We start from the raw sequence: 22,119 nt of genomic DNA, 5'->3' as shown, positions 1-22,119 counted from the left end.
TAAAGTCATAGTACCTTCCAACAAAGATTTTTTTTTAAACACTTTTTGTTTTGTATTGAGTATAGCTCATTAATGTGAGTTTCAGGTGAACAGTGAAGGGACTGGGCCACAGATATACGTGTATCCATTCTCCTGCAAACTCTCCTCAAAGGGAGAATTTTTCTGCTAGAAAAATATTAGAGATTTCCTAGTCCAAATTCAGCTCCTGAATTATAACAGGACTGAAATGACTTGCTAAGGCTGACTTGTTTAACCAGTCTCTTTACTTCTGGACCACTAATCTTTATCCCATACCACATAGCTTGCTAAGGCTTCTAAATATTCTTCATTAACTGCACCATTGATACCGTTAATGTGTAAAAAATTCAATTCATATAAAGTTCTGGTTAGAAATTTCTAGTTTTTATTTTATCACAAGATAATAATTTTAAACCAAAATTTTATTGTGCTCAGTCGCTCAGTTGTGTCCAATTCTTTCTGACCCCATGAACTGTAGCCCACCAGGCTCCTCTGTCCATGGGATATTCCAGACAAGAATACTGGAGTGGGTTGCCATTTCTTTCTCCAACATATGATAATAAAAACAACATGATAATAAAACAAATTTTTATTAACATTGTATAATAATATTAATGAAAATAATCAAATGGTAATATTAAATAACAATAGCAGTTTACATATTGAGAAATTGACAGATTACTTTTGGGTTTTAATTTCTTTTCAATGTTAACCATGAAATACATCTTAAATCTTCATCTACTATTTAAACAAAATATTCTAAAAGAAAAAGTATGATATTGTTAAATATTATCAAATTAACCCACTGAGTCTTTTAGAAATTTAAGAAGGACTAGGATGTTTAAGAAAAAATTTAAAGTTTACACTTTTACAAAATATGCCAAATATTAGACTTCAAAAGAAAGGCTACATACTTCATATTAATGTCCAACTTAATGCTCCTTTTAAATCTAGAAAAGAAATTTAAGAAGTTTCCCCTTCTACATTTAAGGTATACACATTTTTTTTTTTTTACCAACTAGAGCACATTCAGAGCACAAATGTCATTCTTTCATTAAAACAGTAATGAGCTTAAATTCTCATCTTAAATTTTAAGTACACAATTTTATCTGTGTAGTGTGTTTGCAATCACTGTAAGCCTCTGTCTCAGGAGCTCTCTTTTCTGTATTAGAAAGTTTTCAATAGCATCGGCTTCTTTGAAGAGTCCATCTATCTCGTCAACATAAGTTGCATCTACTGCTGCTCTCTCACTAAGAGGAAACAAGGTTTTGTGTTAAACCAAATAGTCATAACATCTAAACACACCATCATAGTGATGTGCTTTATTATGCTTTATTTATTAGCTATTTCATTTAAATGGCTTTGTACAGTAGTTGGCTTCATTAATTTGCCAAAACTGCTCAATGAAAGTTAAATTAGTTCCACAAATATTTTTGACTACTCAAAGTCCCTTGACACAGAAGAATGTGTATCTTAAACATTATAATTCTAATATTAAACTACATACATTATTTTAACAGCCACACAAACCATTATTTTTAAATACAGTGACTGCCCAGTAGTTCTCCAAAAAACACGTTATAAAACATGATAGTTTCAGGTCAACAGAATACTTAAATTCAGCCTTCAAATATATATTGATAATGTTTAATATGTCATAAATATAAATATTTATCTTCAGTATCACTCTATCATTATGGTTAACTTCACCAAATGGTACTTTTCTGAAAATTTTTTCATAAAATTTTAAGTGTTTTATCATCTAATTAGAAAACAAAATATATCCAGCCTCATTTCCCCTCTGGGAGTATTGAAACAAAGGATATTTAGTGGAAAAGTTAATCTTTGAAAATAACCAGCTAATTTATTATAAGAAACTGAGGTAGAATAAAAAAACTTGAAAATTATAATTACCAGATAGCTTTTTTAGAGCCTGAGCTAAACTCCCATCATGGAGTTTCTAGAAGAAAACTTCTATGTCTAAAATACTCAAAAGAATATACCATAAGTACTTGCCTTAAGATCTTTGCATATGTTGACAGCATTAGATTAATTTCCTTGCTCATATCTGTTTAAAAAAATTACTAAGTTATGAATTATAATAAAGTTTCCATATTATAAAATCAATATATAGAAATACACATCACCATTCAACTCTTTCTCCAGGGCTTCATCTTTATAAAATAGTCCAGAGCTTTCAAACAAAGAAGAATCTGATCTTCCAAGAAAGGACATTTGTGGACTATCTGGCATTTGAAGCTAACAGAAGAAAGTAAAGGAAATAGGCAAACGGTTAATAAGATCCTTAAGATACATATATTCTGTAAAAAAAAGAAAACAGCAAATAAAACATCTTTCAGAAAAAAGCAAGCATGCTGGAAATTTAGGCCCAATAATCACTTGTTCATTTTATTGTAAGTTTACATTAGACTTTGAAAATGCTGTTAATCCCCTGATGAAAAAGTTTCCTGAATCTCGAGCCAGCAGATGCTGCCATAGCAAAAGAGCAAAACTTTCATTTGGGTAATAGCCATATGCTTGCAAATTTTTGCAAGCTAACATAATCTTTAAGGGAACAAATAATGTCTCAAATGTAAACAGATCAATTGGTAGGGGCACCAGTGAAGAATGGCAGGATACAGTACTCTTTTTCAAAAAATTTCAGTAGGTATAGTACCTAGGTATCCTATTTATTAATATATATCAAAATAATTATTTAAAGTCCTACATATCAAAAGGCATGAACCCACGTCTGTCTCTAGATCACAAATTACCGCAAAGAAACCTCCCACTAGTTTCCTGGAAGCCTATACTTAGGGAAAAGGCTGCTGGAATCAACATAGTTCCTGCTGGGACAACACCAGCTCTGGGAATATGAAGACATTAAATTCCATTTATTAACAGAATTATCTTAAATAAATTTGAGAAGTATATAAAAGAGTAAAGCTCCACAAACATAAACATTACCTCTAACTCTCTTGGTCTCTTGCAATTTCTAGTATCAGGTTTTACAAGGTGCCTTGCCATCATATTCTGGAGGCAGGAACTGCAAAGTTTAGAGCAATGCCAATTTTAGGTGCATACTCCACAATACAGCTCTCTTGAATCATTCCCTGTCTTTCCACACCTCCTGTCACTGTTAGTTTAGGCTCTCATTATTCATCACTTACCTAAACTACTCAAATTATCCCTCCTCTGTTCCATCCTACCAATTACTGTTTGGGCAATCTTTCAAAACTCTGATTACTGCATTCCTACACTTAAAAGAACCTTCCCCTGACCATTCATTGCTCCAGAAGAAGTTCAAACTGTGTGGTAGAGCACCTGGGGCCAGCCTGCCGCTCTGGTGATTTTCTCCTACTCCCTCTACAGACAATCAAACTAGTCTCTTTTGGCACTTTCTACTTTGGTTCAGGATTTATTCAAGATTTTTCTGCCTTCACAAAATCTTAATGGTGAAACAAATCTTGCTGACTGGTTGTTTACTTGCAAACTCCTGTCTGACACTTTCAAGACCCCATGGACTGTAGCCAGCCAGGCTCCTCTGCCCATGGTATTTCTGGGGAAGAATACTGGAGTGGGTTGCCACTGCCTTCTCCAGGGGATCTTCCAGACCCACAGTTTGATCTTTGACCCACAGATCAAACCCGCACCACCTTCATTGGCAGGCAGATTCTTTACCACTGAGCCATCAGGGAAGCCTGAAAAATCCTATAGTTCATCTAATTCAATCTCAGTTTTACAGATGTAAAAAAACAGAGGCAGAGATAGCTGACCAAAGCAAACATGTAAAACTGGGCGAGACTAGAAGCAAGATCTCTCCTAGTCTAAAAGAGACTTCTCTTTCTATCGTCCTATCTTACCTTCATATAGCATTAAATTTTAGTTTTAAATTGCTTTCCCAAAAATTCTGAAGATAATTACCCTGTGAGCCTGAAAGATTAAACTTGGACAATGTTGAAACCTAGAATGATATAATCTCTTCATCTTAATAGATGAGAATTCCGTCAACACTCAGTTATCAATTTGCTTGCTTTTTGAGAAACTATGTGGACCTGGAACATTGTAATGAATCAGTTTGCTTAATCAGATTTAAGAATCATATATATGACAGAAAGACAGCAGCAACAAACAATAAAGATATCTGTTTGGCAAACTCCAAACTGTGCTTCTACACTGCTGTCAGTATCTTTCTAATATGTAAACTTAAGCGCTATTAACATTAATTTGTAAAAAAAAAAAAAAAAAAAGAAAAAGAAAAATACTACACATGCACAGTAGTGCTCACTTTGCCTTGGGAAGTTTGAGACTGTTTCGGGGAAGCCAACATGAGATTTGTTCTCATCTCCCTTCCTCTTTCTCTCTTTCCTTTTCCTTTTCCATCTCTTCTCGCCTCCACTCAAAGAACATGCATGTATATCAAACCAAAACTCTTTTAATTGGGTAACTCTGCTTCTGTAAAAAGCAGATGACTTTTTCTGTCACAGTTTTGGGCTTCCCTGTTGGCTCAGAAGATAAAAGAATCTGCCTGCGATGCGGGAAACCTGTGTTCCATCCCCGGGTGAAGAAGATAAGCTGGAGGAGGAAATGGCAACCTACTCCAGTATTCTTGCCTGGAGAATCCCATGGACAGAGGAGTCTGGCCGGCCAAAGTCCATAAGGTCGCAAAGAGTCCAACGCGACTGAGCGACTAACACTTTCACTACTTTCACTTTAAGGCCTCAGCTGAACGCGGTCAAGAGACTGGGCCTCTGCCTTCAATAAATACCGTTCACAGCCCTGGACCCTGGCTGTGCAACCTGACGCGTTTGTGCCATCGTTATTACCAAGTACTACCTACTACCTCTCGGCCTTAAGCAATCGTTTTCTCCTCACCCTCTCTTTCTTCCCACGGGGGCCCTCAGGCCACCACACCTACCTTGATTCTCACCTCACACCCCACCTCCCCTTTCCTCCCCACTAGCGTTTCAGCCCCACTAGAAACCCTGCGAGGAAGCATCCCCCTCTCACTGCCTCGCTTCACACACAGTCACACCCTTTGGGCATTCATCCTCCGCGGCCCTACTCCAACATCAGTCGGCTGTCCATACCTTCCTCCTAGGCCGAAGCGCGGGAATGAGGAGGCTGCAGCGTTGGCCTTCCCGGCAGGCAGCGCGCAGGTCACGTGACACGCCCACACCGCCTCCTCTGAGAGGGGGTTTCTCCCAGCAGGCCTTTCGGCTTGGCGTCTCCGTGAGACAAAATTCCTCTCGCTCCCCAGTGCTTGTCTAGAGGAGAAGAGGGAGATCTGAGGATGGTTCCTCAAAAAGAAATACCGAGGAAGAACTGTCAGAGGAAGGCAGTGTGTCCCAGAAACCTCAGACAAGGAACACAAATCAGGAGCACACCACCACCACTTTCCAAGTAAAAGTAACATCCTGTTGCAGATGGTCTGTTTGCAAGAACGGTATAAACCTGAGTTTCCGTGGCTCAGCAAGCCGAGATTTCTGTATCCAGAAACTCCGTTCTTTCACCTCCTTTTCTTTGGTGCAAGCAAACTTTGGGAATTATAGTTTTTTAGAAAATTCCAATTCTTGATGTTCAGTTTAGTCGACTTCATTGACAGCTTCCAAAAAAATATTTTGTAACACACGTGGCTCACGTATTTGAAACTTACCCTCATTGGGCTCTTTAATGTGGTGACTTTGACCTGCAACTTAAAAGATAGACATTCTACACTTAATGTTCAGTTGTGAAAGAAAATAAAAAGCATATCACCTCATAAAACAAAGGTCAATAACACTTCCTGTAAATTCTAGGTCAACAATCTTGCACCTTAGCAAATTATACTTAACGTATACATAGTATTAGTGTGTCCCTCCACCACCCCGGCTTATTTAAATGTTACTGTTATAAAGAATTGTAAGTGTTGTGTGTATATCTTTATTGTTTGTGAAAAAGCTGATTGTTTCAACTCCTAGGGAAAAGGGACTCAGTTTAACTTGAGTTGCTGTTATTGTGAAATGTAAGTCATTCAATAAAACTAGACCCCATGATTGTGTGCAGCTGAATGGCAACCCACTGGAGTACTCTTGCCTGGAAAATCCCATGGACAGAGGAGACTGGAGGGCTACAGTCGGTGGAATTGAAAAAGAGTCGGTGCAACTCAACACAGTTGATAGTCTTTTTAAGGATTCTAATCACCATCTGAGGTCTGGTAGCAATGTATATTGAAACATTCCATATTTGTGATAAAAATGAATGGAAACATTGTGAGTTTTTAATAATGTATTCACTTTAAAGGATTCTTTCATTCTAATGCTATGTCCTAAATTTTTTGTGTTCAAGTGTCCTCTCAAGAAATAAAAATATAAAATTAAAAAAAATTTTTTTAATACCCTTACTTGGTAAAATATAAAGTTATCCAATCAATGTTTATCTTTTCATTATTATCATTACTCTTGTGATTATTCTCAATGGTCCATCAAATCCAAAAGTCTGAGAAATACTGATCTAATTCCTCTCCCAGCCTTCACATTGTATGATAGCCAAACAGGTAGTTATATTGAACTTGTTAAAATATTTCCAGGAAAAATTTGTGTTGTTGTTCAGTCACTCAGTTGTGACCGACTCTTTGTGACCCCATGGACTAGAGCACGTTGGGCTAAGAAAAATGATTCCACCTAATACATAAATGCTTACATCGGATTAAGAGGATACCATGGTACTCTTGCCTGGAAAATCCCATGGACGGAGGAGCCTGGTGGGCTACAGTCCATGGGGTCACTAAGAGTTGGACGACTGAGCGACTTCACTTTCACTTTTCCCTTTCATGCACTGGAGAAGGAAATGGCAACCCACTCCAGTGTTCTTGCCTGGAGAATCCCAGGGATGGCAGAGCCTGGTGGGCTGCCGTCTGTGGGGTCGCACAGAGTTGGACACAACTGAGGCGACTTGGCAGCAGCAGCATGGACATCTTCTTTTTAAAATCTTTTTTCCATTGTATAAAATACATGAGTGAGAGTAAATGGGAGGGTGCAGAGGGTTATAGTTGTCCAGCACTTTAAAATATTCAAAGAGCTATCATCCTCTCATTTAATTTTCACAAATAACCCTATGAAGTAGGTAGGACATAGACACATTTGGGTTGCTCTATGTCAAAGAAAAAAATGATTGTCCCAAAAGTAAGAAATGGGTAAATTATGCATTATGCACTTTTACAACTGGAGAGAAATACTGGTAATGGGCCATTTAAAATTAACTTGCTTGGTGTTCTGCTTATTCAAATCACAGTTTGACTCTACTTAATGCTTTTGTGCTAATCGACCCAACTGAACAATACAGAGGATGAAACTTGTCATCAGTTTTAGTAATATACTTTAAGTTTTTTTAAATAATGTATTCATTTATGGCTGTGCTGAGTCTTCATTGCTGTGTGCAGGCTTTCTCTAGTTGCAGCAACTGGGGGTTACTCTGTAGTTGCATTGCATGGGCTTCTTGTTGCCGTGGCTTTTCTCATTGCCAAGCACTGGCTCTAGGGTGCCTGCACTCAGTGGTTGTATGCACGGGCTTAGTTACCTCAGGACGTGTGGAATCTTCCCAGACCAGGGATTAAACCATGTTCCTGGCATTGGCAGGCAGATTCTTAACCACTGAACCACCAGCGAAGTCCGAAGTCCCATCATACACTTCTTTTTTTATTATTTTTAATTGGAGAATAATTGCTTTACAATATTATGTTGGTTTCTTAAGTGTGCTTTTTTTTCCTTCTGATAATCACTGTACCAAGCACCCTCAACCAATCCTATCTTAGACTTCCTTTGTAATCACTGCTGTGGACATAATGTTTCTTTGATGTTATGAAATGAAAACCCTCTCTTGGTGACAATTAAAAAAACACACAAACAAGCAACAACAACAAAAACACCTCAACTAGTTGTTTATATAAACATTTCATTTCATAATTCTAGAACCCCTCTGTTTCTATACAGTCTCTGAACTGGCAAAAAAAAAAAAAAAAAAGCGAAAACAAAAAAAATCACTGGGCTAATTCCCTTGCTAGCAAGGTAATACAATTCAGCACATGTTCAAGAGAAAATTGGCTAAGAAACTTTGTTTCCGTTAGTTATTTTCAAGGCTGTGATAGTAACACTCTGCTTTTTACCAGTTACATTTTATTTAGGTGGGGTGATGACATTACAGGACTTACCCTCCTAGGGCTGATTATTCAGCACTGTTATTGTTCAGTTGTTAAGTCGTGTTCCGCTTTTGCCATCCCATGGTATTCAGCACAGTTAGATGAGAAAATGTGCTAAAGTCTGAATAGAAAGTCTCAAAAGAAAAATTAATGTGAGAAAACTGCTGGTGCTTTTAAAAAAATTTTTTTTTTAAGTGTTTGGGTGTATTTTGGAAAGAGGTACAAACTTTGAAGGGCCAGAACTGCAACAGAAGAAATGATTTCATTAACGTGATTTTATATTAAAAGAAATATCCTTATTCTCTGACGCTTTGTTTCAGGTTTCACTGCCTTAGGAAAGAGCCCACGTTTGAAGGCGGGTCCTAGGCGTGCCAGAACAGTCTCCTCCCTCCACCTTCTTCCTCCTTTCTCCCGAGTGCTAGGGCCCCTCCTCCCCAGCCTCGGATCCGATCTGGACGAGCGGAGAGTTCTGCTCTCCGATGCTTTCAGCCCCCCTGGCTGCCTGCTTCGGCTGCTGAAGGGGCTGCCGTCTCCCATAAGGAAAAGAAAGGGACCTCAAACCTTTCAGATCACGTTTGCTCTCCTAGGAAGCTATTGAGCACAGGTAAGAAATATCATTACTTGCTATTTAGAAACTCAAGCATGGAGATGAGAAGTAAGTAATAAGATAGAAAAGCGATTGAGAGGAATTTAACTTCTCTCACATCACTATGATGGGAGACTAGTTGGTAACAACATAAGGTACACAGATAGCATAGTCAGAGGAAAATCTTTTTCTCTCTTTAGCCACTCTTGGAGAGTATCACTTTAGAGGAAATGTTCTCAAACATCTTCATCCCATGACCTCTTTATACTCCTAAAAATTATTGAAGATCCTGAAGAATTTTTGTTTCCCTGGGTTATTTATTGTATTACTGTCATTTGCTATATTAGAAATTAAAACTGAGAAATGTAAAAAATAATGACCTGTTTATTTGAAGATAACAATAGGGACATGACATGTTAGCATAAATAACTAAATAACATTTTAAATTATGGATAACTATATATTGCAAAAAAATCTCCTGTGAAGAGTGAAATTGTTTTCATTTTTACAAATCTCATTAACATCTGGCCTAATAAAAAAATAGGTGTATTCTCATCTGCTTCTGCATTCAGTCTTTGCAATATCACACAAAATGTAGCCCCTGGTAAACTCTATTGTACACTTATGAGAGTGAAAATGACAAATTACATCTTAGAATTATTATGAAAATTTCTTTGACCTCATGAACCCCCAAGAATTGCTGCTTTAGAATGTTAAAATAAATAAGCTTCTCTTTAAAGGGAGCCTCAACTCTGAATCAACTATTTTAAAAGCAAACCAAAACCTATTAATACAAAATCTTGATGGAATCTGCATCAGCACCCTTATGCTGGGCTACATTGGACAATACTATAGCATTCCCCAGGAGAATTTTATTTCACAGCAAGGAAAGGGCTGAGTAATATCTTCATCTGGAAGTATGAATAACAAAAAAATAGGACACTTAAATTCTTCTTTATGCCATCTATGTATGTGTGTTAGTTGTTCAGTTGTGTCCGACTCTTTGCGACCCCATAGACTATAACCCACCAACCTCCTCTGTCCTTGGAATTCGCCAGGCAAGAATACTGGAGCGGTTGCCATTCTCTTCTCCAGGGGATCTTCTCAACCCCGGGATCGAACCCTGGTCCCCTAAATTGCAGGCAGATTCTTTACCATCTGAGCTACCAGGAAGCCTGTGCCTACATGTAGCTATCTCAAATTCTATTAAATCTTCCTTCAGAATATCTTTTTAAATCTGGCTTGTCCATAATATCCCTATGTAAGTATTATGAATTCTTATATTAATTCATTCATGAATTCTTATCATAGTTTCATAGTCTGTCTCTAATCCTTTTCATCGTGTCATTGCCAGCTCAGTAGTCTGCTTTCCTATTGCCTGTGAGATTAAATACGTTCTATGTGATTTTCCAAGCCCTCTATAGTCTAACCCATCCTACCGTGTGTTCACTGCAGGACAGCAGAGTTGTTGCACTACAGTCAAAAAACTAGCTCCATTCAGTCCACCTCTCACCACAGTATGGTGTTAGCTATCACCTAAATGCTCTTCCATATACTCCATCTCTTCAATCAAGAAATCAGGATTAAATTCAATTATCCTTTTCACACAAGGTCAATCCAGCAGTTCTATTTTGGCTTCTTGCTTTGAGTCTGTATTTAGCAGTTGATTATATACTGTACACCTTTTAGCATGTAATATTTACCTAAATTTTTACCTGAGTCTTCTTCCACTCCCCACCTCTAACATGCCCACATACTTACCTTCATAAGATGGCAAAATCTTGAAGGACAAAATGACTTATAGAACTGAAGAGTTAGATTTTGACCTTGTTGCTGTCGAGATGATTACCTACCTGATTTTAGGGAATTAGGTAACATGCTTCCTCATTTCATCCTGTACCTATTCCACAGAATTGGAATTCCACAGCAAAGGTAAACATAATCGTTATTGCTTTTCAATTTCAAGACATTTCGACTTTTATTTATTTATTTATTTATTTATAAATTTATTTATTTTAGTTGGGGGCTAATTACTTTACAATATTGTAGTAGTTTTTGCCATACATTGACATGAATCAGCCATGGGTTTACATGTGTTCCCCTGCCTGGACCCCCCCACCCATCTCCCTCCCCATCCCATCCCTCTGGGTCATCCCATTGCCCCGGCCCTGAGCCTTTGTCTCATGCATCGAACATGGAATGGTGTTCTGTTTCACATATGATAATATACATGTTTCAATGCTATTCTCCCAGAACGTCCCACCCTCACCTTCTCCCTCAGAGTCCATAAAATTGTTCCATGCATCTGTGTCTCTTATTCTGTCTCGCATATAGGGTTATCGTTACCATCTTTCAAATTCCATATATATGCATTAGTATACTGTATTGTTGTTTTTCTTTCTGGCTTACTTCACTCTGTATAATGGGCTCCAGTTTCATCCATCTCAATAGAACCGATTCAAATGTATTTTTTTTTAATGGCTGAGTAATATTCCATTGTGTATATGTACCATAGCTTCCTTATCCATTCGTCTGCTGATGGACATCTAGGTTGCTTCCATGTCCTGGCTATTGTAAACAGTGCTGCGATGAACATTGGGGTACACGCGTCTCTTTCAATTCTGGTTTCTTCGGTGTGTATGCCCGGCAGTGGGATTGCTGGGTCATATGGCAGTTCTATTCCCAGTTTTTTAAGGAATCTCCACACTGTTCTCCATAGTGGCTGTACTAGTTTGCATTCCCACCAACAGTGTAAGAGGGTTCCCTTTTCTCCACACCCTCTCCAGCATTTATTGCTTGTAGACTTTTGGATAGCAGCCATTCTGACTGGTGTGAAATGATACCTCATTGTGGTTTTGATTTGCATTTCTCTAACAATGAGTGATGTTGAGCATCTTTTCATGTGTTTGTTAGCCATCTGTGTGTCTTCTTTGGAGAAATGTCAAGACATTTCGACTTTTAATCTGATAGGATATTTTTAAATTCCAAGTGGCTTAATAAAGCTGGCTATTTAATAAATATTCCATTGGTATGTATTGTTTTTGAATTATGAGGAAGTGGTTACTAGGGCATTTGCCACATATAAATGGCTCTTTCTCTGCCACCTTAACTAGAATCTAGAATTATAGAATGCTGGAGCTGGGGGAAAAAAAACTCAAATATTGGCCATTCAACACTCTCTTGTCCAAATGAGGAAACTGAAGCCCTCAGAATTAAATGACTTACCCCAGAAAAGATTGGAACATATGTGGTTTAATCACCATTTATGATAGATGAATGATTTTCTACCATTCACTAGCCTCTGGCTGGTTTCCAAGGCTTGTATAACTAAGACTTTTGACTGATGCAAAGAATCAATTATCCCTACATATTCCTGGAAGGATCTGTCTGGAGAAAGAAAAAGTCAATAATCTCGGAATCTTAGCCTGAAATATTCAAAGCATTTTTATCTGATGGGACCTATAATTTTTATAGATTAAAGAAAGCAAAGAACATGGATGAGAAAGGAAAAGAGGAAAATTGGGGGCGGTGGGAGAGGAAGAGGAACATACTACTTATAATCTAGATGTTTTAAGATCTAACAAAAAAAGTGCTAAGAAAATAAAGAATTCAAAATAAACACTTGCATGAAATAAAAGAGAAAGTAAAACTATTAATACTAGAGGAAAAAAAGAAGAAGAATATTTGAGAAATTCTATTTTTAAAAATATATCTTCAGACTTCTCTATTCTTTCCCTTTCTTAGTGGCTCTCAGATGGAGTTTAAGTTTTTTTGTTTTATTTTTTTTTGGCTGTGTCAGGTCTTAGTTGCTGGGATCAGCAGTTGTGGCACGTGGATTTTGTTGCTATGCAGTCTGTGGGATCTTAGTTCCCTGACCAGGAATCAAACCCATGTCCCCCCTGCATTGCAAGGTGGATTCTTAACCACTGGACCAGCAGGGAAGTCCCAGAGTTAAAGTTTTAAGATAGAAAAAAAATGTTCTACTAGTCTCTTCACACAGTGTTGTCATGGCAACAAGGTTTATCATAGCAAACATTTATTTAACATTTTTTGAGCTCCTACTGTGTGATAAGCTCTTCCAGGTGCTGAAGATTCAAAACCCAAAAGGCATCTCATTGTCTTAAATAAACTCAGATTGAAGATGGCCGGACCTATTTGTAATCAAAGTAATCTTAATTCAGGGTAATAAGAACTATTTTAGATGCATGAACACAGGAAGGAGGTTGTGGGCACTGATGAGAGAAGGATTAGCCAAGTGTGGAGGAGTCAGTTTTCCTGGAGGAAATGTTTGAGCTGTGACTTAAAGGATAAACAGTGAAGAAGGGTTTGGCAGGCAAAAAAGGGAGGGGAAATTTCGGCCTGAGTGAGAGTCTGAAAGGAAAAAGCAAGGAGAGGAAATTAAAATAGAAGATATGAGAAATGACAAAGGCTAGATTTAAAATAGTGCTGGTGGAGATGGAGAGGAGACACCAAATTCTAGGCACATTTCTGAGTTATAATCTATGGTATTTTTGAGACAGGAGAAGGTTAAACAAAGGAATTGAGAAGAACTCCCAGGTTTCAGTGGTTGAGTAGGTCGTTCGTGTCCAACTCTCTGCAACCTTATGGATTATTCCAGGCTCCTCTGTCCTCGGAATTTTCCAGGGAAGAATCTTAGAGCAGGTTGCCATTTCCAACTCCAGGGAATCTTCAACCCAGGGATTAAACCCGCATCTCTTCTGTCTCCTGCATTGGTAGGCAGATTCTTTACCACTCTGCCACCTGGGAAGCCCAGGTTTCAGTTTGGGACAGGTTATTTGTACATACTTGAGAAGGTAATTCATTAGTACATCCTACAGTTGGGACTATGGATCTGGAGCCAGAAATTGTATTTTGCAAGTTATACATCCCCCAGTAACCTCCACCCTCTCTCTCTATAGTTAAACTTCCTAAAAGAACAGTTTATATTCAATATCTTTACTTTTTTTTCATCCCATTCTGTTCTAGATCTTTGTCCGCTTGCCTTCCCTTCCCCCACTTGCCCTAAACTGTTCTACTGATATCAAAAATTTCTAATTGCCAAATTCAATGAACAAGTTTAAGCTTGTATCTAAATTATGGACTCTGCAGCTTCTGACTCCAACCAGCTCCTTCTTGTTGAAGTTCCTTTGCTTTTTGACTTCCGTGATACTTATCTCTTAGATTTGCAAAACTGATTTAATAATTTTCTACTCAAGCCTGCCTTTCATTCTGTTTTCTTAATGAGGTAATCACTCAACAAATTGCCCAAGCCAGAAACTTTGAAGTCATCCTCAGTTCCTCCTTTTTCCATTTGACCCGAAACTAATCAGCTAAAAAATGTTGTTTAATTTCTCTTGAATCATTCTTACAGCCACCGCCTTAGTCTGTAGCCTCGTCAACTCTTAACTTGTTAAAATTGTTTCTGCAGCTTTTTTCTGGCCTCTCTCCAAATTTATTAATATCTCATCAAATCCATTTTCTATACTGGTACCAGAGAGAGCTCTTTGAAATATAAATTTCACCATGTCTTTCTTCTATTGAAAATAAATCAGTACTTTCAGAAAAAAAGTTCAAGTTCTTTAGCCTACTCTCCTTTTCAAGCTTTTGGCAAACTTAACTACATTGCAAATTGCATTTATTTGAATTGAACTAGGCAGAATCAAACAAATTTAAAATAAAAATAATAGTCTCACTTTATAGGCAAAATGAAATATGTGAACTCCAAATTAAATAGTTTATTTAGAATGACAGTTTCAAAGCTGGTAGGCCAAGTGAGTTGTGAACTGCTGACACTATTGCCACAGAGAAATGTCTCTTCTACCTGGTAAAAATATCTGCTTTCACGCTGGCATATTGTAAATGAGGCTATTCTTTAAACATCTCAGGAGCTCTTGAGACAAACAGGTTATTGTGGCATTATTTTTATTATAATTTTAGATATTCATTCATTCATTCAGCAAGCATTTATCAGACGTCTACTACGCACCAGGTTCACAAAACTGAAGCTGATGATGTTCCTACTCTTACGGAATTTACATTCTAGCAGGGAAAAAATAATAAGGATATATTTACAAACCATGTTAAAACATTTGAGGTCATATTTTTATGAAATTGTCTAGAAGGTATAATTTTCTTTGGAAATCTCAGCCATTTATTTTCAATATCCCCACCTCCACTTTGCCCTGATCCCTTTCATCAAGGCACTTAGATATTCCAAAAGCTCCTTCTTTCTCTTGTTTTTTTCTTTAGTTGGAGGATAATTACTTTACCATGTAGTGTTGCTTTCTGCCATACAGCAACATGAATCAGCCATAAGTTTATTCATATATATATATATCTCCCCTCCCTCTTGAGCCTCCCTTCTTCCTACTCCCATCCTGCCACTCTGGGTCATCACAGAAACCAGGCTCAGCTCCTTGTGTTGTACAGCAGCTTCCCACTAACTGTTTTACATATGATGATGCATATATTTCAGTGATACTCTCTCAATTCTTGTCTTTTTTTTTTTTAATTTAGACAATGTTTATGGAGAATCATGTGGTTCTCTAAAAAATAAAATAAATGTAAAATAAAAACCATACATATGTGTATATATACATATATGTATGCTTATATATTATATATGAACTGAATCTAGATAAAACTGTTAAATAGCCACCAAATGGACAGTCAGTTCAAGATGGTGGCCTCACAAGATCTTGAACTCACCTCCTGCACAGACAACATATCTACATTTACATATACACCATTCCCTCTGAAAAAGACCTACTAAAAACCAGCTGGAATCTCCTCCACAAGAAAGGATAAAAGAGCCACATCCAGATGGGTAGGATATGGAGAAACTTGGTTTCACCAAGAACCCCACTTATGGTGCAGCAACCCACAATAGAGACTGATAACGTAAAGCAGAGCTATCCCCTGAGGAGCAAGAGGTCAGTGCCCCACATCAGGCACCCCAGCCCTCGAGAACTACACTGAAAAGATAAGCCCCCAATACATCTGGCTTTGAAAATCAGGAGAGTTTATAGCCAGGAGAACCACAAGGCTGTAGGAAACAGATTCTGCTCTTAAAGGGCTTGCGTGCAGACTTATTTACCATAGGACCCATCGCAAAAGTAGCAGTTTGAAAAGCACCCAGACCAAATGTGAAAGAAGAGTCATTTGCTGATCTTAAAGCATCTTAGGAAGGTACAGGAGCTTGCTAGTACTCTCTCCACCTGGATGAAGACGCTGGCAGGTGCTGTTTTGGCATTTTCCTTCTATCTTGCGAGCACTGGCACAGGTGAGTGCCATCTTGGCACTCTCCCTATAACCTGCTAATACCACTGGGCACACTGCACCCCCATATTCCTCTCCTGGCCCTGCCAAGGCCAGGCAGGTGTACACAGCCCACATGGGGGAGTGTTCCTAGACCTCTTAATTTTGGAGGCTGGAGGGAATGCACTTCTGGGTCCCATGAATCTGAAATAATCAGATGGGGAGTTCTCAGAAGACTTCTACCCTCAGGATACTGCAGACAGCAGACTAAAATGTACCTCCAGTCTCCCTGTGAAAAAGGACTAATGACTTGTCCTGGAGCTTCAGGCCGAGGAGCACACTTCAAGTTTATCTCTCATCTAAAAGCTATAGGGGAACCATCTCTGCACTCTTCTTTGGCTTTGCTGCGGTTCACCAGCACCTACCAGAAAGGATCTCACACACACTACTAGAGCCCTAAATTTTGCCAGCTATAGTCAAAAGGACACTTTCATGTGGCCAGATCTGGAGGCTAGCAGAATTGACAATTACAGTCCCACAGGGCAATATATATTTACATACCTCAGAACCTGCTCCTTGGCAGCCTGGCTTCTAATCAACCTGAAGCTAGGTGCTAACTGAGGTCTCTCCCTCTGAAATACTCACAGGTCCCTCAGCACTTGGGACCTATCAAGAATAAATCAGGCTGAATGGACAACCACAAAGGTTGAGTGACAGCCAAGAACTAGGGCATGGTTAAACAATAAGGTTCATCTTTACACAAGGCCATGCCTTCAAGACTAGGAGAGATAACTGTTTTGCCTAATACATAAAAACAAATACAGAGAGTCAAGCAAAATGAGGAATGAGAAAAATATGTTTCAAAGGAATGAATAAGATAAAACCCCACGAGAAAATCTTAATGAAATGAAGATAAGTAATTTACCTGATAAAGATTTTAAAGTAATGGTCATAAAGATGCTCATCAAACTCAGGAAAAAAATGGATGAACTCAGTAAGAACATCAACAAACAGAATATAGAAGAAAGTACGAAACAGAAGTCACAGACTGAAGAAGACAACAACTAAACTGAAAAATACACTAGAGGGACTCAACAGCAGAATAGATAAAGCAAAGAAAGAATCAGTCAAACAGAGCAGCAAAATGGAAGACAAATTTTAAAAAGTGAAGTTAGGGAACCAGTGGGACGAACATCAAGCAGAATTGTATTCACACTACTGGATTCTCAAAAGGAGAAGAGAGAGAAAGGGGAGCAAAAAACTTATTTGAAAAAATAACAGCTGAAAACTTCCCTTACCTGGGGAATGAAATAGACGCCCAGATCCAGGAAGTCCAGGAAGTTTCCAAAAAAGATAAATCCAAAGACACCAAGACACATTATAACTGAAATATCAAAAGTTAGAGAGTCTTGAAAACAACAAAGGAAAAGCAATTTATTACATACAAAAAAGCCCCATAAGAGTAGCAGCAGATTTCTCAGCAGAAAGTTTGCAGGCCAGAAAAGAGTAGCATGATATATTCAAACTGGTGAAAGGAAGAAACTTCCAATCAAGAATACTCTACCTGGAAAGTCTATCATTCAAAACTGGAAAAAAAATAAATACCTTTTCAAGCAAACAAAAGCTAAAGGAGTTCATCTCCACTAAACCAGTCTTACAAAAAATGTTAAAGGGACTTTCTTAAGCTGAAAAGAAAGTGCACTAATTAGGAACAAGAAGCAGATGAAAGTAAAAATCTCATTATAGAGGTAAATATATAATAAAATTAGTGGATTAATCACTTACAAAGTTAGTATAAAGATTAAAAGACCAAAGTAATTTTAAAAACTACAAAATAACTAATTAAGGGATACAGAAAGTAAAAAATTTAAACTATGACATCAAAACATATGATGTTTGGGGTGGAAATGAAAATGTAGAGTTTTGTAATACATTTCAACTTCTTATAAACTTAAAATATATATTTTATATATAAGCTGTTTGGATGTCACTCTCATGGTAACCACCAGGCAAAAATGTAGATACATAAAAAAAAATGAGGAAGGGATCTAAGCATAACACTATAGAAAGTCATCAAACAACAGAGAAGAAATCAAATGAGGAAACAAAAGGAATGATAAAACAGGCAGACAGGCAGAACACTATTAACAAATTGGCAATAAGTACATACTGATCAATAATTATCTTAAAAGTAAGGGGACTAAGTGGGATGATTTGAGAGAATAGCATTGAAACATGTAATTACCATATGTAAAATAGATGACCAGTGCAAGTTTGATGCATGAAGCAGGGCACCCAAAGCCAGTACTCTGGGACAACCCAGAGGGATAAGGTGGGGAAGGAGGTGGGAAGGCAGTTCAGGATGGGGGTACACATGTATACCCATGATCGATTCATGTTAATGTATGGCAAAAGCCATCACAGTATTGTAAAGTAATTATCCTCCAATTAAAATAGATAAAAAAAATTTTTTTAAGTAAGGGGACTAAATTTTCCAATCAAAAAACAGAGAGTAGCTGAATGTATAAAAACACAAGAACCATCTATATGCTGCCTACAAGACTCATTTCAAACTTAACAGATATATACAGAACATTCCAGCCAAAAGCAGCAGAATACACATTCTTCTTAAGTGCACCCAAGTGCATGTGGAATATTCTTCAAGAAAGAGTGTATGTTAGGCCACAAAACAAGTTTCATGAATTTAAGATCAAAATCATATCAAGCGTCTTTTCTCACCACAATGGTTTGAAAATAGAAATCAACTATTAAAAAAAAAATCACAAATATTTGGAGATAAAACAACATTCTATGAACAACCAAAGGGTCAATGAACAAATGAAAAGAGAAATTAAAAAATTACCTTGAGACAAGTGAAAATGGAAAATTAACATGCCAAAACTTATGGGATACAGCCAAAGGAGTTCTAAGAGGGAAGTTTGTTGTGATACAGGCCTACTTCAAGATATAAGAAAAATCTCAAATAAATGATCCTACTTTACAATTAAAGAACTTAAAAAAGAACAAATTAAGCCCAAAGTCAGCAGAAGGAAGGAAATAATAAAAATCAGAGCAGAAATAAATGAAATACAAACTAAAAGGACAACGTGCATACATGTGTGCTCAGTCATGTCCTACTCTTTGCAACCCCATGGTCTGTAGCCCACCAGGCTCCTCTGTCCATGAAATTTTCCAGGCAAGAATACTGGAGTGGGTTGCCATTTCCTTCTTCAGAGGATCTTTCTGACCTAAGGATTGATCGAACCTGTGTCTCCTGCATCTCTTGCACTGGCAGACTGGTTCTTCACCACTGTGGCACCTGGGAAGCCCAAAAGATAATAGAAAAGATCAATGAAACAAGGATCTGGTTCTTTGAGATAAATAAAATTGACAAACCTTAAGGAGATAAGAAAAAAAGACAAAGAACTCAAACAAAAAAGATCATAAATGAAGGAGCAGAAATTACAACTGATACAAAGAAATACAAAGAATCATGAAAGAGTTCTGTAAACAGTTATGCAGCAACTAACAAGACAAACTAGAAGAAATGGATAATTTCTAGAAATATTCAGTTTCGAAGACTGGACTGAATCAGCTATCAAAAACCTTCTAGCAAACAAAAGTCTAGGACAGAAATGTTCACTAATGAATTCTACCAAACATTCAAAGAAGATTGACATCAATCCTTTTGAAAGTGTTCCAAAAAACTAAAGAGAAGTGAATGCTTCCAACTCATTTTATAAGGCTAGCATTACCTTGATACCAAAATCAGACAAGGAAACCAGAAAAAAATTATGGACTAATATCCTTCATGGGTATAGATGCAGAAATTCTCAACAAAATATTAACAAACCAAATTCAACAATACATTAATAGGATCATACACCATGGTCAAGTGGGATTTATTCCAGGGATGCAAGGATTGTTCACTTCCACAAATCAATGTGATACACTAGATTAACAAAATAAAGGATAAAAATCTTATCATCATCTCAGTAAATGCAGAAAAGTATTTGGCAAAATTCAACACCCTTTCATACACACACACACAAAGTCCTCAACAAAGTGAGTATAGAGTTCTCACCTCAACATAATAAAGGCCATATTTGACAAGCCCACAGCTAACATCATACTCAACAGCAAAAAGCTGAAAATTTTTTATTTAAGATCAGGAACAAGATAAGGATTCCCACTATTGCCAGTTTTATTCAACACAGTATGGGCCCTCCTAGCTGGGGTAATTCATCATGAAAAAGAAATGAAAGATGTCCAAGTTGGAAAGGAAGAAGTAGAACTGTCACTATTTGCAGAAAGCATCATTTTATACATAGAAAATCCTAAGACTCCACAAAAAAAAGTTAGAACTAATAAATGAATACAGTAAAGTTGCAAAGTACAAATCAGTATACAAACATTGTTGCTTTATTATACACTAACAACAAAGAACAAAAAAGAGAAATTAAGAAAACAATCCCATTTACAATTGCATCAAAAAGAATAAAATATCTAGGAATAAACTTAGTCAGAGGTGAAAGACCTGTAATGCTGAAAACCATATGACACTGATGAAAGAAATGAAGGGGATACAAATAAATGGAAAGATATTCCATGCTTGTGAATTGGAAGAATTAATATGATTTAAATGTCCATATTACCCAAAGCAATATTACAGATTCAATGCAATCCCTATTAAAACTTCAAGGGCATTTTTCACAGAAATAGAACAATACATCCTAAAATTTGTATGAAACCACAAAAGATTTTGAGTAACTGAAGCTATCTTGAGAAAAAGGAACAAAGCTGGAGGCATTATACTCCCTTATTTCAAACTATTAATACATTGCAAGCTATAGCAATTCAAAACAGTATGATAGTAGCAAAAAAAAAAAAAAAAACAGGCACATAGATCAGTGGAACAAGACAGAGAGCCCTGAAATAAACCCACACATGTATGACCAGTTAATCTATGAAAAAGGAGGCAAGAATATACAATGGAAAACGACAGTCTCTTCAATAAATTGTATTGAGAAAACTGGTGCCACATGCAAAAGAAATGAACTGGCCCACTGCTTTACACTCTACAGAAAGATTAACTCAAAGTGGATTAAAGACTTAAATGTAAGACCAGAAACCATGAAACTCCTAGAAGAATGCATAAGCAGACATCTCCTTGACATCAGTCTGGCAATATATATATATATATATATATATATATATATATATATATATACACATATATATATATATTTTGGCTCTGACTCCAAATTAATGAGACTATGTCAAACAAAAAACCTTCTGCACAGTGAAGAAAACTATCGATGAAAGTAAAAGGCAACATTTGAATGGGAGAACATATTTGCAAATCATATCCAATAAAGGATTAATAGTCAAAGTATATAAAGAATTCATACAACCAATAACAGCAACAACAACAAAAACCTGACTTTAACAATGGTCAGAGGATCTGAATAGACATTTTTCCAAACAAGACATACAAATGGCCAACAGGTACATAAAAAGATGCTCAGTATCACTAATCATCAGAAGGACAACTTATCATCTATATATCTCTCAAAATTATCAAAAGAATAAGAAACAGCAAGTGTTGGCAAAGATGTGCAGAAAAAGAAACTCTATGCATTGTTTGTGGAAATGTAAACTTCTGCAGACACCATGGAAAACAAAAAGTTAAAAATAGAATTATCATATGACCTAGCAATTCTACTTCTGAGTATCTGTTGAAAACAAAAACACTAATTCAAAGAGATGTATTCAAACCTATGTTCATTGCAAGATGATTCATAATAGGCAAGATATGGAAAATCCTAAAAGATAACGCTGTTAAAGTGCTGCACTCAATATGCCAGCAAATTTGGAAAACTTAGCAGTGGCCACAGGACTGGAAAAGGTCAGTTTTCATTCCAATCCCAAAGAAAGGCAATGCCAAAGAATGCTCAAACTACCTCACAATTGCACTCATCTCACACGCTAGCAAAGTAATGCTCAAAATTCTCCAAGCTAGGCTTCAACAATATGTGAACCAGGAACTTCCAGAAATGTTGAAGCTGGATTTAGAAAAGGC

The 22,119-nt window shown here is 37.1% G+C and overlaps 2 protein-coding genes across 5 annotated transcripts in view; one reads left to right on the top strand and one right to left on the bottom strand.

Moving 5' to 3' along the window:
* Positions 1 to 383: 383 nt before the first annotated feature.
* Positions 384 to 6,377, bottom strand: TEX12 (testis expressed 12). 2 transcript variants are annotated; one of them, XM_081543422.1, is made up of 5 exons: positions 5,109 to 6,377; positions 2,986 to 3,064; positions 2,166 to 2,277; positions 2,035 to 2,086; positions 384 to 1,268 (listed from the first exon to the last, which is right to left on the bottom strand). In XM_081543422.1, exons 1-5 carry the CDS (start codon positions 5,432 to 5,434, stop codon positions 1,124 to 1,126), a joined length of 714 nt encoding a protein of 237 aa, XP_081399548.1. In that variant the 5' UTR covers positions 5,435 to 6,377; the 3' UTR covers positions 384 to 1,123. The 2 variants fall into 2 exon arrangements, with proteins under 2 accessions (XP_081399548.1, XP_081399549.1); XM_081543423.1 differs by having other exon boundaries at positions 5,054 to 5,117.
* A 2,259-nt stretch (positions 6,378 to 8,636) lies between these two features.
* The window catches only part of IL18 (interleukin 18), a 29,347-nt gene continuing 15,864 nt past the window's right edge, over positions 8,637 to 22,119 (top strand). For all 3 annotated transcript variants that reach the window (XM_081543421.1, XM_081543419.1, XM_081543420.1), the window contains exon 1: positions 8,637 to 8,798. The gene's annotated coding sequence lies outside the window, so the exon portion shown is untranslated. The remainder of the gene's footprint in view (positions 8,799 to 22,119) is intronic.

Source organism: Giraffa tippelskirchi, chromosome 11 (assembly GCF_054371585.1).
Source record: "Giraffa tippelskirchi isolate mGirTip1 chromosome 11, T2T-mGirTip1v1.2.pri, whole genome shotgun sequence".
Taxonomy (NCBI): domain Eukaryota; kingdom Metazoa; phylum Chordata; class Mammalia; order Artiodactyla; family Giraffidae; genus Giraffa; species Giraffa tippelskirchi.
This window is presented reverse-complemented; position numbering and strand designations above follow the sequence as displayed.